General features: G+C 42.2%; 2 protein-coding genes across 2 annotated transcripts; one reads left to right on the top strand and one right to left on the bottom strand.

Moving 5' to 3' along the window:
* Window positions 1-2,851: 2,851 nt before the first annotated feature.
* LOC123403859 (presequence protease 1, chloroplastic/mitochondrial-like) lies at window positions 2,852-10,933 on the top strand. The gene is made up of 19 exons (XM_045097778.1): window positions 2,852-3,328; window positions 3,638-3,818; window positions 3,978-4,152; window positions 4,243-4,375; window positions 4,484-4,554; window positions 5,126-5,209; window positions 5,514-5,604; window positions 5,732-6,252; window positions 6,337-6,501; window positions 6,589-6,807; window positions 7,838-7,965; window positions 8,086-8,275; window positions 8,420-8,503; window positions 8,583-8,680; window positions 8,932-9,196; window positions 9,306-9,468; window positions 9,639-9,819; window positions 10,200-10,271; window positions 10,385-10,933. The coding sequence occupies exons 1-19, from the start codon at window positions 3,046-3,048 to the stop codon at window positions 10,524-10,526; spliced, it is 3,246 nt and encodes a 1,081-aa protein (XP_044953713.1). The 5' UTR covers window positions 2,852-3,045; the 3' UTR covers window positions 10,527-10,933.
* A 157-nt stretch (window positions 10,934-11,090) lies between these two features.
* Window positions 11,091-12,202, bottom strand: LOC123403861. Its single transcript, XM_045097779.1, has one exon. It carries the CDS (start codon window positions 11,970-11,972, stop codon window positions 11,484-11,486), a length of 489 nt encoding a protein of 162 aa, XP_044953714.1. The 5' UTR covers window positions 11,973-12,202; the 3' UTR covers window positions 11,091-11,483.
* Between the last annotated feature and the right edge of the window lie 5,613 nt (window positions 12,203-17,815).

Raw genomic sequence — 17,815 nt, 5'->3', positions numbered from 1 at the left:
ACATGTAACACGAAACGACAACATTTGTTAGGGGGTGTAGCTGGTAAGCTCACCATGATCGAATGTGTCCAACCAAACAAAGCGCATTGCATCAGTCAAGCCAAATCGTAAAACTCAAGAAACACAACGCTAAGGGTTTAGTTGTTGCCCCGATGCAGCTTCCATCTTGTAGGCAATCAAACAACATGCACAACATGACCTAGAACATATATTAGCTCAAACATGCCCTACTGAGCCACTCATGCAAGTGGGCAAAAACCTATGTAGATAACCAGACATGCGTGATAAGTACTACAAGGTGAAGCAATTCCCGTAATCACACAAGGGATCTCATGTACCTAGCCTTTAGCGATTCATAAGAGCACATACAATTGTGCTTTCTTCATAAGTGTCACGTAAGATAAATGTTAAAGTAAAGGATAGAGAAGTGAAAGAAAAGACTTGCATTCACTTATTTAAGATACTATCATCACAAGTGTAGGTATATCTAGTTACCAAAGATAAGACTAAAAGAGTCCCATCATAATATTGTCTTACCAAGGCAATGTTTCCAAAGATAAGACTAAAATATTCCTATCCTACACCATTTTTAGCTGCGATTATGTATTATGTGACGACATTATCACAAGATTGTCTTACCAAGTCAAGGCCAACATGGGCCAAACCCGCATGTCTCCTTTCAGTGACAAGCAACAAGCTTCCATCAAAGAAAGAAAAAGTGAGCAACACCCAAAACGCTGAATTTTCTATTTTCTGTTTTTATTTTTCAAACTTCAAAAAAATAATTAATTAGCGCACATAAACATTGCCAATGTAATGTAAAAACGTTGCTTCCGCATTTTTTTAAAAAGTTTGTACCATTAAAAAAACTATCCGTCACATCTAAAAAATGTTCACACATTAATTATTTTATCATGAAATTGTTTTAAAAATCTTCATGAATTCAGAAAAAAATCTTCGTGTAATATGTATTTTTTTCCATATGTTCAAAAATATGTTTTTTGTCATTTTAAACAAATGTGCCTGAAATCTAAAACAATTTTTCATAACATACAAGAAACGTTAGTAACATTTAAAAGAAATATTCAATTTGCATACTGAAAATGTCCAATGCATGTTAAAAAAAGTCAAGATGTATTTCTATAAATGGAAAAGAAAACCCCCGGCCCAAAGCGATTTTTCTTTAAGCGAACGCGAGTTTCATCTACAGTAAGCGATGTATAGTATCAACGAGTAGACAGAAGGTCAATCCACCTTCTAATGGGCAGGAATGAGACATGCAACTCAACAGCCATTCCGCAATAGGCTCAATGATAAAGGGAAGGCCAGTAGGATTTGCCCTTTAGATGAGATCGTAGGATCAACTGCAAAATTCATTTTTTTTTTCATTTTTTACAACATATCTCCATGTATGTGTACCACTGCAAAAAATCAGCTAAACTTGACGTACAATTAGAGATTCAAAAAAGATAAACTCGGCTATGAATAGTGCCAACTATGGGTGAATAGTAGTATTTGAATAGTATCAACTTTGGGTGGATGGTAGTATTTGACACTATTCATATTCAATTATGTCTCTTTTAGTTCTCTAAGGGTAGTTCCAATTAGGAGCTGAAACTTTTTGAGATTGTACAAGAAACATGGATGTGAGTCTCCATATATTAATCAGAAATTTTAAACATGTTTTTTTTATCTTAAAAAGATTGATCTTATTGATCCCACCCAATGGCAGATCCTAGTCTCCCCCGATGTATCAAAAAGTTCGGTGGTATTGTTCTTTCTTCCTATTTTGTTTTCCCAAACTCTATTTGGCGCCTTAAGCACTATTTCTAAGCATTTTCACCAAGTGGCGTACACCCCCTCCTACGCAAATGGGCCGTCCCATCTTATATCGCTAGTATTGTTGTAAAAGGCCCCATAATGTAATCTGTGGCACACTTTTGGTTTTGTGAAGCTTCTAGAAGCTTTTGAACTGTTTTTGTCTTTCTTTTGTCGGTTTTTTGTTTGCTTTTTTATTTTTCCTCATTTTTCCCTTTTCCCTTCTTCTCGTTTTCTAAATTGTATTTATTTATTCATAACTTCTTCACAAAATTCTGAAAATTTTGAATTTGTTAAAATTTTAACATTCGTTTAGAAAAACTCATGAACAAATTTCAAATTTGCATGATCCTTGTTTTTTTCAAATCCATGTTTTTCTTTCAAATTTGTGTTTTTTTTCTGAAATATATGGATTTTTTCAAATTCATGAAAAACTATCAAATTTATGGACATATTTCAAACATGTGAACATTTCTGAATTCATGAAACTTTTAAAATCCATGAACTTTTTTTAAAATCCGCATTTTTTCCTATTTTTTCAATTTCTCAACTTTTTCAATATTTCCTTCCAATTCTTAATTTTCAAATTAAGTTTTCTGCGAAAGTCAATAGTCAAACGGTCCACCGATTGACAGATCGGCCCGACCAAACGAACGAGGCGAGGGGCGCCCGGCTTTAGACGCGTGTGAGCGCCAGTTATGTTTCCTAGCGCGCACAAGGCGTCAAGCAGGAGCTCCCTTTCGTTTTAGACCAGGAAACATGAACTTTGTAGTCCAGCATCTCCACACTCCAGACCGGGCCAGACATTGAATGGACACGTTGCACCGAAAAATCCAACCAAGAGTTGCAAAGCTCCAGGCCTCTCCAGTGTACACGCTACAAACACGTCCATAAAACGCCAAGGTTTCAAACGCGTGCACCACAGCTCACTCTCACAGCCCCCTCAACCACACGATTTTTTCCCCCACGTCGAAAATCGACCGAGCTAAAAAAACCAGGGATTTTCCTCCTCGCCTCCTTCTTCTTCCAGCCCAAGCAAGCAGGCAAAAACCCCAGAGAAAAAAAGCCCAGCACCAGGGAGCCTTCAGCCTAGCCTAGCCGCACCGCATCGATCGAATCGAGCTACCACGCCGCCACGTCTGCCTTGCCCCCTCCTCCAATCCAACCCACCCCCGCAGGCAAAGGCAAACCCCAGCCAGAGCCGACGGCAAGCTGGACACCTACGCCATGGAGCGGGTGGCGCTGCTCCGCACCTCCGGCCGCCGCCTCCTCCAGCGCTGCGGCAGGCCCAGGCCCCTCGTGCCCGCCGCCACCTCCTCCGCGCCGCGTCGCCGCTTGTCCTCCTCCTCCTCCTCATTCTCGTCGCCCGGCGGCTCGTCGCGCCTCCTGGCCGCGGCCGCGCCGCTGCACCTGCACTCCGCGGGGCGGTACTGGCCGCTCACCGCGCCCGGCCTCGCGAGGCGCCTCTCCGTCCCCGCCGTCTCCACCTCGCCCTCCCCTGTGCCCAGCGGTGAGCCTTTTGCCCCAACCCGTCCGTGTGCCAATACTAACCTCTGCTTATGTACTGTTTCACCTGCAGTTTCCATGTCTCTAGTAGCGTCTAGGTGCATAGCCCGTTGGTAATAATGGTCTAAAGGTTGCATTGCGTTGAGTCTCGGATCTCCGCATCTGTATGCTGCTCCGCTCGTTAATTTGTTATGGGATGGCTGGAGATACACTGCTTGTTATTCGAGTAACCTCTGTTGGGGCTATGATAAAAGTTGTAGTTCGAGAATGGATGTGCCAGGCGCATGACCTTTTTTCATTATCCCGTAAGCAGACACCGACGATGTCCATGAGTATGCGGCAACGCTAGGCTTTGAAAAGGTATCTGAACAAGTCATAGACGAGTGCAAATCAGCTGCTGTTCTCTACAAGCACAAGAAGACAGGCGCAGAAGTGATGTCCGTGGCAAACGACGACGAGAACAAAGTGTTCGGCATTGTATTCCGTACCCCTCCGTAAGTGCGCCTAATCCTTGCCTCGTGGGATTGTTGATGGTATACTACCGTGCAAAAAACAAAGCAGGGAAACTTATTCACAGATAGGAAAGACGCAAAGAACATATTACTGCATGCAAGCTGTTATGGGGTTTCTGAATAAGTTTCCTTTATTACCAGGAAAAATTCGACTGGCATACCTCACATTCTTGAGCATAGCGTTCTCTGTGGATCGAGAAAGTACCCTTTGAAAGAGCCATTTGTTGAGCTTTTAAAGGGTAGTCTGCATACTTTCCTGAATGCGTTCACCTATCCGGATCGGACGTGTTATCCAGTTGCATCAACAAACACCAAGGTGACACCTATTAGTCACTGATTTGCTTCAGTCATTTATTCAGCACGACCTCTTTTTAGCATTATCATCATTTCTGTTGTTGCCTTGCAGGATTTCTATAACTTGGTTGATGTATACCTTGATGCTGTGTTTTTCCCTAAGTGTGTCGAGGACTTCCAAACATTTCAACAGGAAGGTTGGCATTATGAGCTTAATAATCCCGAAGAAGAGATATCCTACAAAGGTTTGATTACTCAGGCTATTTTAATGAAGCAAACACATTTGTATGTGAGCTAGGCCTGATCATTCCTCAAAAAGTACCTGAATGCAATCCTTCAACATGTGACTGTAGGTGTTGTCTTCAACGAGATGAAAGGAGTCTACTCTCAACCTGATAACATAATGGGGCGTGTGTCTCAACAGGTTAGCGATTTGTTCGATTTCGTTTTTCACTCTGTAACTTTTAGTTCAGTCGGAGTTTTTGCTTGTGTGTTACTTTTATTATCCTTTGCATGATAGTGCACTAGGATCACCTTCTTTGTTATTCTGATGTGTTCAGAATCTTTTCAACACATCCATTCCTATGATTATTTTTACCCTATAGATGATTCAAACTTTGGTCAATCTCTGTATAGTTTCATCAGTTAGGACTAAATCCAGGCTTGACAAACTGCACACCTTTTTCATGAGGAGCTGCTTATCTAAGAATTGACATGCACAGGGTCCAGGCCGTTGCATTTCCACCTGCATCCATTCCGCTTTCTGATTGCTGTTGCAGTTCCACCTGTACATTAGCAAGTTGTAGTTTCAACTGTCTCTAGTCTATCCTTCTATAGTTGATGCTTCCTGGTTTATTAGTTTGTGCTAATAGTCCAGTTATGAATACCCCTTTGGCTGTTCTCATCAGATTCCAGTTCTTTTTGTGAGTTTCTCTTATCATTATTATAGATGCCAATTGCTACAAGAGTACCTAACACATTTGAGCTTTCTACAGGCACTTTCTCCTGATAACACGTATGGTGTGGATAGTGGTGGGGACCCAAATGAAATCCCAAACCTTACTTTCGAAGAATTCAAGGTTTCCTCAGTTCAATTTTTCTATTTTCGTGAAATGATAATTAATTTGTCATTTGCTCTTATTTGCAAACACTTTCAAGATTATGTGATGTCTTCTGCAATTTTAGATGTTGGGTACCATGATATGATACTTAATTTGTCATTTTGCTCCTTTATAAAACTATAAGTTCCAGTGATTTTTTATTGGAAAGTAAAAGAGGAATTGCTTCTGAGACCATTGAGTCCTTTTTTCTTAGTGGACCAACTAGCATTGGTTAATTATTTTCTTCAAATTTGATCCCAACCTTTTGGTGTCATATGTTTAGGAGTTCCACAGGAAGTTCTATCATCCGAGCAATGCTAGGATCTGGTTTTACGGCGATGATGACACAAAAGAGCGACTACGTATTCTAAGTGGTAATGTGTCCATATAGTAGTTAGTCGTGCTTATTCACAGGGTTGTTTTTTGAGCATTTGGTTGTATTTCCTTTTCCTTTTCTCCGATGCCATTTTTTTTCTTTCTTATCTTGCCTCTCTTCTGTAGAATACCTTGACCTGTTTGAAGCCAGCCCTGCTCGTAATGAATCAAAGGTTATGCCTCAGAGGCTTTTCAAAGAACCAGTGAGGATTGCAGAGAAGTATCCTGCTGGCCAGGAAGGTGATTTGAAAAAGAAATATATGGTTTGCACTAATTGGCTCTTGTCAGAGGAGCCACTGGATGTAGAAACTGAGCTTGCACTTGGTTTCCTGGATCATCTGTTGCTGGGGACTCCTGCTTCACCACTTAGAAGAATTCTTCTTGAAAGTGGTTTAGGAGAGGCTATTGTGGGAGGTGGTGTTGAGGATGAGCTTCTTCAACCACAGTTCAGTATAGGCTTGAAAGGTGTATCTGAGGATAACATTGAGAAGGTTGAAGAGCTGGTTATGCAAATTTTGAAGAATTTGGCAGAGGAGGGATTTGCACCAGAAGCAGTGGAAGCATCTATGAACACGATCGAATTCTCTCTCAGGGAGAATAACACGGGATCATTTCCCCGAGGGCTGTCACTAATGCTTCGTTCGATGGTATGAGATTCGTGATATGTAAAAAAGAAACAGACAAAAATGTTGGGCATATTAATATTTTCTTCAACTTAATTTTTTTTGCAGGGAAAATGGATATATGATATGGACCCTTTCGAGCCTCTGAAATATGAACAGCCATTGCAGCAACTCAAAGCACGCATTGCTGAGAAGGGATCCAAAGCAGTATTCTCCCCGCTCATTGAAAAATATATTTTGAACAATGTGCATCGTGTGACAGTTGAAATGCAGGTTTGTAGAGAACCTTCCACCCGAGAGTTCTACATGAAATGAGCCTTCTTGTTGTGACCTCTTAAAATTCAATACTTTGTTGTGCAGCCTGATCCTGAGAAAGCTTCACGTGATGAAGCCGCTGAGAAAGAAATTTTGAAACAAGTAAAATCTAGCATGACTCAGGAGGATCTTGCAGAGTTGGCACGTGCTACAAAGGAGCTGAAGGACAAACAAGAGACTCCAGATCCTCCAGAAGCTCTCAAAGCTGTTCCTAGCCTGTCGCTACAAGATATCCCTAAAAAGCCTATTCATGTGCCAATAGAGGTAATTCTTTGACCTACACTATCTCTACATCGGCTGAAAGTATTAGGGTAGGTTGGCTCAAAATTCTCGGTCAAGTTGAGCTATGGTAAATATGAATTCTACTTCATTATGTAGTTGGACCGTGTCAGTTCTTAGTTTTCCAGATCCTGATTGGGAAAGGAACCAGAGGCCTGCTCACATAGGTCAAAGTTCAGTGAATTTTTTCTGGCTCTGCACTATTTAGCAAAGTGCTTTGTTTTTTAGCTATTGATTTGGCTGCTGTGATGTTTCCCACTCAAACAATCTAGCATTTGCAAGAGTTAAGACTACTGATCAGAACTTGTTTGCAATGTAATATATTAACTACTAATAGTGTCTGATAGAGTTTTTTTTCTTCGAGAAAATACAAAGGACCTTTGCGTTTCATTTCATTGAAAAGAGAGAGTTTGAAGTTACAATCCTCCTAGGAGGTGGAGTTGATATGTGGTGACATGGTGATGTGGTCTGTCATCCTCCTTCCTCCTCTCCCAAACCTTGCTTGCAGAAAAAGGAAAATCTGACTGTGTGTTGACACAAAGTGTCCTTTGTTCAGTTTAGGTAACTTCCATAAACAATATTTGTCACCACAGCAAAAGCTAACTAGAGACTGGCAAATAGCCTCCTTACCAGACATGCTCATTGGTTGCCTGACTGAACAAGAGATCTGGAGTTACAGATTCTGTCCTGTAAATTGGTCAGAAGCTACATGTTCTGCTATTTGTAGACCAAAGTTCAAAGTTATCAATCTAAGATTCTAAAACTTTTAGGATTATATTCAATCTCTATATCCTAGAATTTAATCTGGAGTTCAGCAAAACTAGGCATTAGTATATAGAGAAGTTCCTTTCAAAAAGTACAGAGGATGGTTTGACAATGTTCGATGCATGAACTATTTATTAGGTGGTTGCGTTACCATTTTATTTCCTGAGGAGGCCTGTTTTTACCATCTCTTTACTTTATTGTTTTATCAGTTGAGATAGTATAATCTTCATTTCTGGAATTGCGTATTTAGGTGGGGGAAATAAACGGTGTCAAGGTCTTGCAACATGATCTCTTCACCAATGATGTAGTCTACTCCGAAGTTGTATTTGATATGGGTTCTATGAAGAAAGAACATCTACAACTGTTGCCTTTGTTCTGGTGAGATCCCTGAAGTCCGATCAATACATTATTTCTATTTACCATGAAATGCTGAACATATTTTGCTTTTCTCTGTGAAATATACTATGTGGTATTTCACTAATTGGATGTTCATTCTAGCCAATCCTTACTGGAGATGGGCACAAAAGACATGGACTTCGTGCAGCTTAATCAGTTAATTGGGAGAAAAACTGGAGGCATATCAGTTTACCCATTAACATCTTCAATAAAGGGAACAGATGATCCTCTTACTCGTATTGTCGTTCGGGGAAAGGCAATGTCAACGCGAGTAGAAGATTTGTTTCACCTGGTATGTTTATGATCTTTGTCTGTGTAGATCATACTACCAAAGGCAATGACAGCGTGGACGACATTCTTAATCTGTTTAATGCTTATCACAGTTACTGATCTTACATCTGCATCATGAAAATAAATCCTTGTTCTGTTCTTGCAGATGAACTGTCTTCTTCAAGATGTTCAGTTCACAGAACAACAGAGGTTCAAGCAGTTTGTTTCCCAAAGTAAAGCAAGAATGGAGGTACGAAACTAGTATACTTGTGATTCAGATTACTATACGCATACATGCATTTTGTTGTCTAATGATTTCTCTAACACAGAATCGATTGAGGGGAAGTGGCCACGGTATAGCAGCTGCCAGAATGGATGCTAAGTTAAATGCAGCTGGATGGATTTCAGAACAAATGGGCGGTGTTAGGTAAGATTATTTATCTTATATACCCATTTGCAGCTTGTTAAGTCAGCTGGCTATTAAAATGATTATGGCCTTGTGAGCACATTTACATGACTATTTGTAGTGCCATAGCTTGCACTTTTGATATGCAGTGTTAGTTGCTTCCCTAATATGGTTCATTTTGTTCTTAGCAAGCCACTATTAGCTAGTATTTTTTATCCACAGGACATTTTGTTTTAGGTTTCACATGTTGATGTATTTGTTGCCATTGCCAGTTATCTTGAGTATCTACGAGACCTGGAGACGAAGATTGATCAAGATTGGGACAGAATATCTGCATCACTCGAGGAAATGAGGAAGTCTCTATTTTCGAAGGAAGGTTGCTTGATAAACATAACAAGCGACTCAAAAAATCTTGAAAAATCTGGTCAGCATATTGCCAAATTTCTTGATGCACTCCCAAGTGCCCCATCCCTGGGAAGTGATCCATGGCTCTCTCGATTGCCTTCTGTTAATGAAGCCATTGTTATCCCTACACAGGTAAGGCTAATTTGTCTGGTTCTCTCACATTAGCTTTGAGCAGTTATTGGAAGATGATTATTCCCTCTTCGACATACTGACTGATGCTCAATTTATCTGTTGCCTGAAGGTTAATTATGTTGGAAAAGCTGGAAACCTATACCAAAGTGGATACCAGCTCAATGGAAGTGCCTATGTCATATCCAAGCACATAAGCAACACATGGTTATGGGACCGCGTTCGAGTTAGTGGTGGAGCATATGGAGGGTTTTGTGATTTTGACACTCATTCAGGTACTTTGATCCTATACCTGTTCTTGCCCATATATTTTAAATTCTTTGTAGCTGCTAAAATTAGAGAATCTACTGGTCCCACTTACATTCATGTCAATAGGTAAGCACCTTACATCACTCTGCTGGTTTTACATTACCGTAAATATTTGTTCTCCTTTTGGCTTTTGCAGGTGTCTTTTCCTATTTGTCATACCGTGATCCGAACTTGCTGAAAACACTAGAGGTCTATGATGGGACTGCAAAGTTCCTCAGAGAACTAGAGGTAGATGATGATGCTCTCACAAAAGCTATTATTGGCACCATAGGGGATGTTGATTCCTATCAGCTACCAGATGCTAAAGGTTACAGCAGGTACGTAATCATCCTCTCTATTTCACATAGTGCACAATAACCAAACCCTATATGATGACGTGCACTGAACTACCGATGTGGGCTTGTGAAAAGCAGTTGCTTATTGCTGGTCATATTGCTTGAAATTGTGCCCATGGAGATTCTTTTATAAGAATATCCGTGTTAATATGCAACCTAGAACATTTGATATGCATGTCCTTACGGATTGATTGTTCTTTGTTGGACATAACCACCCTTTCTAGTATGTTTGCGCCAAGTTAAATCTTGACTTGGATCATAGTCACAAACACATACACCAACAAGACAAAAACTACACTCTCATGCATATAATATCATAGCCATGAAGGAATACATACTAAAATGTATTTTGATGTTTTCAGTCTGATGCGGTATTTGTTGGGCATCACTGAGGAGGAACGCCAGCAAAGGCGTGAAGAGATACTCGCAACCAGGTAGATACTTCTATTCTGTATAAATTGCACATTCCTTGAGTACACTTGCAGGATCGTCCCAGGTATTTGTTTTTGTGCAAAAATCTCTTACCATGTTGTTTCTCGTGTCGCAGCGTGAAGGATTTCAAGGAGTTTGCTGATGCCGTCGAGACGATCAACGACAATGGGGTTGTGGTGGCTGTAGCATCGCCTGACGACGTCGAGGCAGCAAACAAAGAGAAGTCGTTATTTTCAGACATCAAGAAGTGCCTGTGAGGCCTCTCCATTCCCATCCCGGCAGGGTTTCAGTCTGGACCTGCGCCGAGCAGAAGAGGTTCTTCAGAGTTTTGCTTCATTGATGAAGAAGAATGGTCTGGCGCTGTAACATGAGTTCGCGTGGCGAGAGCATTGATCACCTTGACTGTAGCCCGGTTACGGTTGTTTATTTTTTGCGCCCATTTTTAGGGGAAATAATTAGTTCAGCGTGTTGAGCGGAGCACAATAGTTAAACAGAGTTCCATTGCTGCCTTTTCCCCTCTGCAATCAGTGCTCAAACAAGACGGTTGTACGCCAAGCTGCTGTTAGGAGATTAAGAGCTGATGAGAACCTGCTCAAACAATAGTTGAATATTCTGTAACTTGCTATACGGAAAGATATAAATGTTTTCGCAACTTGGTTGATCAGTGCCCTTTGTGGAACGTATAAATCACAGGGAACCGCCACTTCTTGACGGCAAGATAAGATTAGAATCATCACAGTTCGTTGGATGAGTAGTCCCACACACACCCCTCGTGGGCCTTTTTCAAAACTGAAAAATAATTAAATGGGTTTGCTATCAACTGCCTGCCAATTTAACATCTCCTGATTTCTGCAAAAAATTGGACTGCCTCCGAAGACAGCCATTACGATAATAAACTTACAAAGCCTCTGATCATTTTTTTTCTGCACTATAATAACTCCATGCAGCTATGGTTTACTTTTTTTTTTTTAGAAAAGGAGGAATACCTCCCACCTCTGCATCAGCAAGATGCATACAACCCCTTTATTACTGCATCAGCAAAGATGCATACCTCCGGCAGCTATGGTTTACTACTGGAGTAATGGGTAGTGATATAATTACTTCTCCCAGTTACATGGGTGACAACGAGGATCGAATCTGAGGAAACCAGTTACAAGGATCGAATCGGAGGAACCAATCTTGTTGAGATTACCAGGCGAGCACTACCTATCGTCTCATTTCCTGCCGCTCTGCTGCTGAGCCTGGTGCTGCTGCCTGTGCAGCTGCGCGGACGCGATGGCCAGCATCGACCTCACCTTGGCGACCGCCGCGGCCTTCTCCGGCGGGCAGCTGGCCAGCGCCGCCCGCAGCGACCGCACGGCCGCGTCCGGCCGCCCGGCCCCGAGCGCCGCGCACGCCGCGCGGTACGCCTCGTCCGCGACCCTCGCGTCGTGGCAGGCGGCGGCGGGGGTAGGACTAGGAGGCGCCCGTGCAGCGGACGACGCCTCCTCCTGCTCCTCCTCCGCCTTCTCTCCCTTGCCGCGCGGAGGCCGCGAGGAGTTGGAGGCAGAGGCCGGATCGAGGAGGGCGCAGGCGCGGGAGTACTCCGTGGAGGCGATGGCGGCGTCGATCTGCGACATGAGGGACTCCGGGTTCGAAGGGAAGCTGCGGATCGCGTCGAACGGGCTCCAGCCTCGCCGCCCGCCGCCGGCGCTGCCCGACATGTCTGCTGCTGCGTTGCGGATTAGAATTGATTGGCAGTAGTACTGTAGCAGTGGCGACTAGCTAGGAGGAATAGGGAGTAGGGGGAAGTAGGTAAGACCCTGCCTGGCATACCGTTTTCTACCCAATACACCTGTAAAATAAATACAGACCTCCACCCACATGTTTAATTTTCAGCCGGAAAATACTCATGTCCAGTAAAATACACTTATAAATTTTACATCCATGTATTAAATTACACCTATACCAAGCGCGCCCTAAGGGCATCTCCAAGGCTGACTTGCAGATCTCAAATTGGGCCGCGCATCCGTCCCGACGCATAAAATAACCGTCAAAATACGGATCGGGGCAGAAAAACAGCCCGATCAGACCCCGCATTCCGTCCCGGTTCAAAATAAATTTAAGGCCTCTTTGATTCGTAGGATTCTCAAAACGCAGGAATAGGAAAAACATAGGAATAGAGTGGCATTTCCTTTTCTACACTATATGATTTGGAAGTGTGTTTGATAGCACAGAAAAAACAAAGCAATTCTAAAAAAGGTTTGAGTGGATGGAATTTTTCCTTCAAAATGTAGTACAAATGAATCCTATGGAAAAATTTCAAAGGATTTCAATCCTACGAATCAAACGACCATCGTAGGAAAAAATCCTAAGGATCCAAATCCTCCAAAAATCCAATGAAATTCCTTTGTATCAAAGGAGCCCTTAGGGGGCGCGGCAAAATCCCGACCCCAACCCGAGAAAACGTGGGTTTGCCCCTTGCGGTACGGTGCCCAACATATAAGCGGAAGCGGTTGGTGGGGGGACATTTTATCCCGCGCTTTCTCCCACCAACCACCTCTCCTCTCCCCCCTCGCGCCGCCGCCGGCCGCCGTCCAAGATTCCGGCGACAGCAGCCGGCAGGAGCATGCCGGAAGGCCGCCACGCGCACGAGCCTCCCCTCCCTTCCCCCCTGCGTCGATGGGCTGCCGGATTTGCAGATCTGCGGCACTTCATCGCGGGCCGCCGGATTTGGCTTTTTACGGCCGTCGGTTGCTGCCCCAGGCGATGGAGTGGTCGGGGAGCACTACAAGAAAAATGCTCAATTATGACCAAAAATAATGACGGTGCTTTATTTAGTCACTGATCCATGACCAAAATTCTGAAATTAGTCATGAGAAGTCTAATAGGGTTCAAAGCCCATAACGTTATGACCTTTTGCGTCCATTAGGTCATGATCCTATTGCACAAAATGGTCATTAAGATGTGTAGAATTATTTATGATCATATTTCAATGCTACCATGACCAAATATAAAACCATAAACATATGTGTGGAGGTGACTCGACGACACCTCATCAATTTTGCTTATGTGTCATGTATATAGAGCAAAATTTTGTTTTATACGTATATGGATGAAGTAAACTATATTAGATAAATATCAATAACGATGCAAGGCTATTAAATAGGAACCTACAGACTATCAACCAACATGTTGTAGATTCTAAAAAAAAGAAACACCATCAGTATTAATCAAAGCGTACCATATTTGTCATTGAAAATACGAGCAGCCTGATTGATCAAATCCTGCATTCAATTAGCATTTCAGTGGCACTCAAGATCTGGCCGATGCATTTGTCGGCACATCCTTCCTATTTGCTATTTTGTACAGGGATACAATACCCCTAATCATTAAATTAGGACTAACATTTTAAATACACCATCCTATTTGCTAATTAAATACTTTGCTTCTCTTTATATACGGATATCAAAAATCAAAATTAATAGGTAATTTGACAATCTTCTTTTCTGCAAAATCATTTATGCCACGGATCGATGACATGGCACAAATCCTACCGTCCATTGCTAGCAATTCCACGTCCATCCATCCATTCATCCATCTGAAGAAAAGGAGAAAAAAAACCTAGCAGCCCCACTACTCGTCCTCGCGAACCCTACCCTAGCCACTCGTCGCCTCCTCCCTTTCCAGATCGCCGTCGCCACCTCCCTCCTCATCCCCTCCCCGCACCCGCTGCGGCTCCCACCCTCCCCGCACCCGTGCACGCTGTCGTTCGCTCCTCCACCTGCATGCCATGCCGAGCCCGTGGTCTCCCTCTGCAAGATCGCTCCGGAGCCCGCTGTCTTCCTCCACCTACAACAGCTCGTCCCCTTCTGAGGATGAATAGCTTGCGGTAACCGACGGCTGGGCTCCACGGCGTTCCTATATCCCCCATCTCCTTGCCTCTAGCGATTGCAGAGGCGACGACAGCTACGCTGCTGGAGGGACGACCTGGAGGTGAAGACTACTCCTCTCTCGCATGTGTGGTACTCCCCTTTCCCTCTGCCATGCGGTAGCGACCCAGAGGTCGGCGTGGGATATGCAATGGTCCTGCCCGAGATCTCCGGATACAACGGCCTTCTCTTGTATCCCTCTCCATTGTCGTAGTTCTTATCACTGGTGAGCCCTCGCTCCTCCTATTATTCCCTCTTCTCCTTGAATTTCTGAATCTCTAGGGTTAGGGTTCTTTGTTTTGGGGTGTGGTGCAGAGCAAGATGAAGAAAGAAAGGGAGTTTCGTACTACCTGTAGATAACGGGTGATGATGGGGAACTGGAGATTGGCATCTGGCCATGGAATTAATACAGGTGGAGGTGGCGATAATACAGAAGAAGAAGAATATGTGGATGACAGAGAAGAAGATGAGGAGCTCAAGTCTACGGACGGGGAACCATGTTACAGTCTCTTTTTCGTTCCAGCCAAAGGTGATAAGCCTATTTCTTCTCTGTTTTAGATGCGTTGTTCCTTCTTTCTTCTGTAGGGACTTCACTGTTTTGGCTGAACTAACTCAATTAATTAATTTCTCATGGAAATAGGAAATTTTAATGAAGGGTGCTTAATTAGCCGTTCCCTTCCTTAATGGAGGCTGCTTATTTTAATATGGTAAGAACTCCTATTCCATTGTGATTAAGACAAATGGGTATACCATAGCTAGTTTTCTTATGTCGGTGCTTCTGAACTTTACCTTGGTGGAGCCACTGACCCTCGCCCCGCCTGTCAATATTCATGGAAGCTGCAAATTCGAGTTAGTTTTGACATGTTTGCTATTTTACAGTTGACTGACAAAAATTGGCTTCATTCAATTTTCTGCTCCTTTTCATTTGGTGCTGAGATTCATGCTAAAATCTCCGTGCGGGTAGGTATCACATTCCAACAGACCCATACCATCTTTTTCGCATGAGATTCTTGTACACTATTAGATTTTGAGGTGCACAGTTCACTAGCATTACCTAGTCAAGCATATCATTGCACCCACATTTGCATGACACGTGATTTACACTAGGACTTATATGAATTCTTGTTTTTATACACATGCGCTACAGATTTCACCTCTAGTATTTTAACTTCCTATTTTGATGGATATGGTAAAATGCAACAATGTTCTAGCAATAGCCCAAATGGATTCGGTTATTCTTGCTTAGAAAAGTAAGACTAGCGAAAGGTACAAGAATGTTTCTGTTTCAGGAGGAAAATAATTCAAAATCTGACAATATACAGTTGAAGATATCAATTCCAATAAATTACTGGCTAGAGACCTTTGAGAAATCCAGCACAGTTCATGACGACATTGCCTTGTAAATTTTTCTCTGCTCAACTTGACTGGTAGGTCTCAGCATTTTTTTTGCTTATGTGCTACTGCAAGGTGATGCCAAATCTCGTGAATTTTGGGCTTTTTTGATGGCTTTGCTCCTCTTCCGAAGAAGTTACATTTGGAGGAGGCTAGAGAAGACATGGAAGCTACATCGAAATTGCAATGGTAATTGATTACTATTAAATACCAATAGCACAACACCATCAGTAGTCAATAAGAGTAATTTACTGTCCATATTATTTCATCCACGACTATGAGATGTATTAACTCCTAAAAATAGCTGAATTGGATCAATTCTGAGAACATGAACCTCTTGTTTGTAAGCATACATAATCTGGTGTAGCATGTATGACATGCCCTGTTATCTTTAATGCATACTAGCGTCGAAAAAGCGCGGCATAATTGAAAATCGAAGGAAGCACCATGTCGAGTGTACCTGATTACATTAATATTCCTGCAAACTGAGAATCCATGCGTTAAGATATCTCCTGGAGCAACCATTTTGACAATCTTCTGCTGGCCAATAATAATCGCATGGGAAAAAGCTGCAAAAAGGCTACTGGTCGAGTAGTTAAGGACAAATAAATCAAGGATAGACCCAAAATAAAAAAAATTCCTTAAAGAATGGTACTCTGGAATAATGTTATAATGTTGCAAGATAATGATCACACATTCTTTCAGCTTCTTGCTTACATTCTTTGGTCTTCCTGCTCACATTCACAATGTCAATGGTTCATGGCTTCTTGTCACCATCGACGAATATCTCGCTTTTCAAGGCATAACAATACTGTCTAATTATGTAAACTGTTGTGTTTCATCAGTTATACCTTTTTTAGAGTTGACGCCTTGAAAGCACCTTTTTTTAATCTAAAAAGTCTGATCGATAAAAGAAAGAGGCAGAAATGGATGGACCATGTGAACCTAATAATAAAGTAATGTAATTTAGCTTTCATTAGAATAGAATAGTGGAAATACAATCAGTCCTAGGAAAAATTCAGGGAGATTTTAACTAATGAATCAATCCCTTAATAGAATAATGTTTTTTTTGCGTCGCCTTAATAGAAAAATGTGTTTCACCTCTTATTAGAATAGAAACAGTGGAGATACATACATACATGCAGTTAGTCCTAACCATTTTTGTACAAAAAAATCAGGGAGATTTTAACTTATCAATTAATCTCTTAATTAATTTTGTTGTGGATCAAAGATAAACAAAATTAATCACAAGAAGATTTTAGCTTGTCCTGGGACCGCGTCCTCTTCACAGTACCATTCTTGCCCCACACGGAGATATGCGGCGAAGCATCGACTATGTACCCATGGCTGCTCCATCACCCCGAACACGATCTGCCTGGCCAGTGATTGTGTCGCTGCTGCTGATGGTCGACTTCCCTAGAAAGTGGCTGGGGGAGGGGTCCTTCTGGTGTTGCTCCGTTTGTCTCTGCCACCTATATAAGTAGTTGCAGAAGAGGGCACCATGGTGCTGCGCAGCCGCCGCGGTTGCCAGCTAGCGCTGAGAGAGTGAAAATGGCAAGGTGAATAGAGTGAAAATGGCAAGGTGGATGGGAACGTAGATGGAGAGAGTAATTTCCGGTGGGTAATGGACCCGAGCACAAGATATCTTATTAGGCATCAGCGGTAAATACCCAGGTCAGTTAAAAAAACTCAAAAAAAACCAGGAAAAGCAAACGCTTGCGCCTTTAGTATAGTAACTTATTTCATACCATCATGTTGTATCTCCGTATGTCTTCTTTCTTGTTTAATAAATGCAAACATATATGCTACACTATCTTTATAACAACTATAATGGATGGTAGTCATTATATCTACAACCAGTTTAAGTTGTTCTGAACTTATTTCCTCTGTTGCAACACATATAGATGTGCAATAAGCTTCTTAGAGACCAAACAAGTTAGCTAAACGGACAACAACAAGCCAGGTAACGCACCATCACGCCTCAGGTGGCACCCCAACCACTAGTACATGCAAACATATGCGTAGTCAGAGCTCAATACACTACCACTGTTAGAGGATCAAATAGTTCTAATTTATTTATTACTTGAGTATTATAATATTCTGTACCCGGTGCACGCACACTTTGCATGCATTTTTGACATCATGGTGATTAGAAGCAGAATATACACTTATTCAGAGACGTAAAGATTAGATTAAAAAAGATTTGCATGTATTTTATTCGTACCTTCATTGAGAGAAGTTGT

This window comes from Hordeum vulgare, chromosome 6H (genome assembly GCF_904849725.1).
Source record: "Hordeum vulgare subsp. vulgare chromosome 6H, MorexV3_pseudomolecules_assembly, whole genome shotgun sequence".
Taxonomy (NCBI): Eukaryota; Viridiplantae; Streptophyta; class Magnoliopsida; order Poales; family Poaceae; genus Hordeum; species Hordeum vulgare.
Note: the sequence above shows the minus strand (reverse complement) of the source record. Positions and strands in the feature narration are given on the sequence as shown.

What these genes read in the sequence shown, in the direction of transcription:
- LOC123403859 (XM_045097778.1), top strand. Translation starts at nt 3,046, where the DNA reads ATGGAGCGGGTGGCGCTGCTCCGCACCTCCGGCCGCCGCCTCCTCCAG. An exon ending in TGATTTTGACACTCATTCAG is followed by an intron (nt 9,469 to 9,638) that starts GTACTTTGATCC and finishes TGGCTTTTGCAG; the next exon opens with GTGTCTTTTCCTATTTGTCA. An exon ending in GAAGAGATACTCGCAACCAG is followed by an intron (nt 10,272 to 10,384) that starts GTAGATACTTCT and finishes CTCGTGTCGCAG; the next exon opens with CGTGAAGGATTTCAAGGAGT.
- LOC123403861 (XM_045097779.1), bottom strand. Translation starts at nt 11,972, where the DNA reads ATGTCGGGCAGCGCCGGCGGCGGGCGGCGAGGCTGGAGCCCGTTCGAC.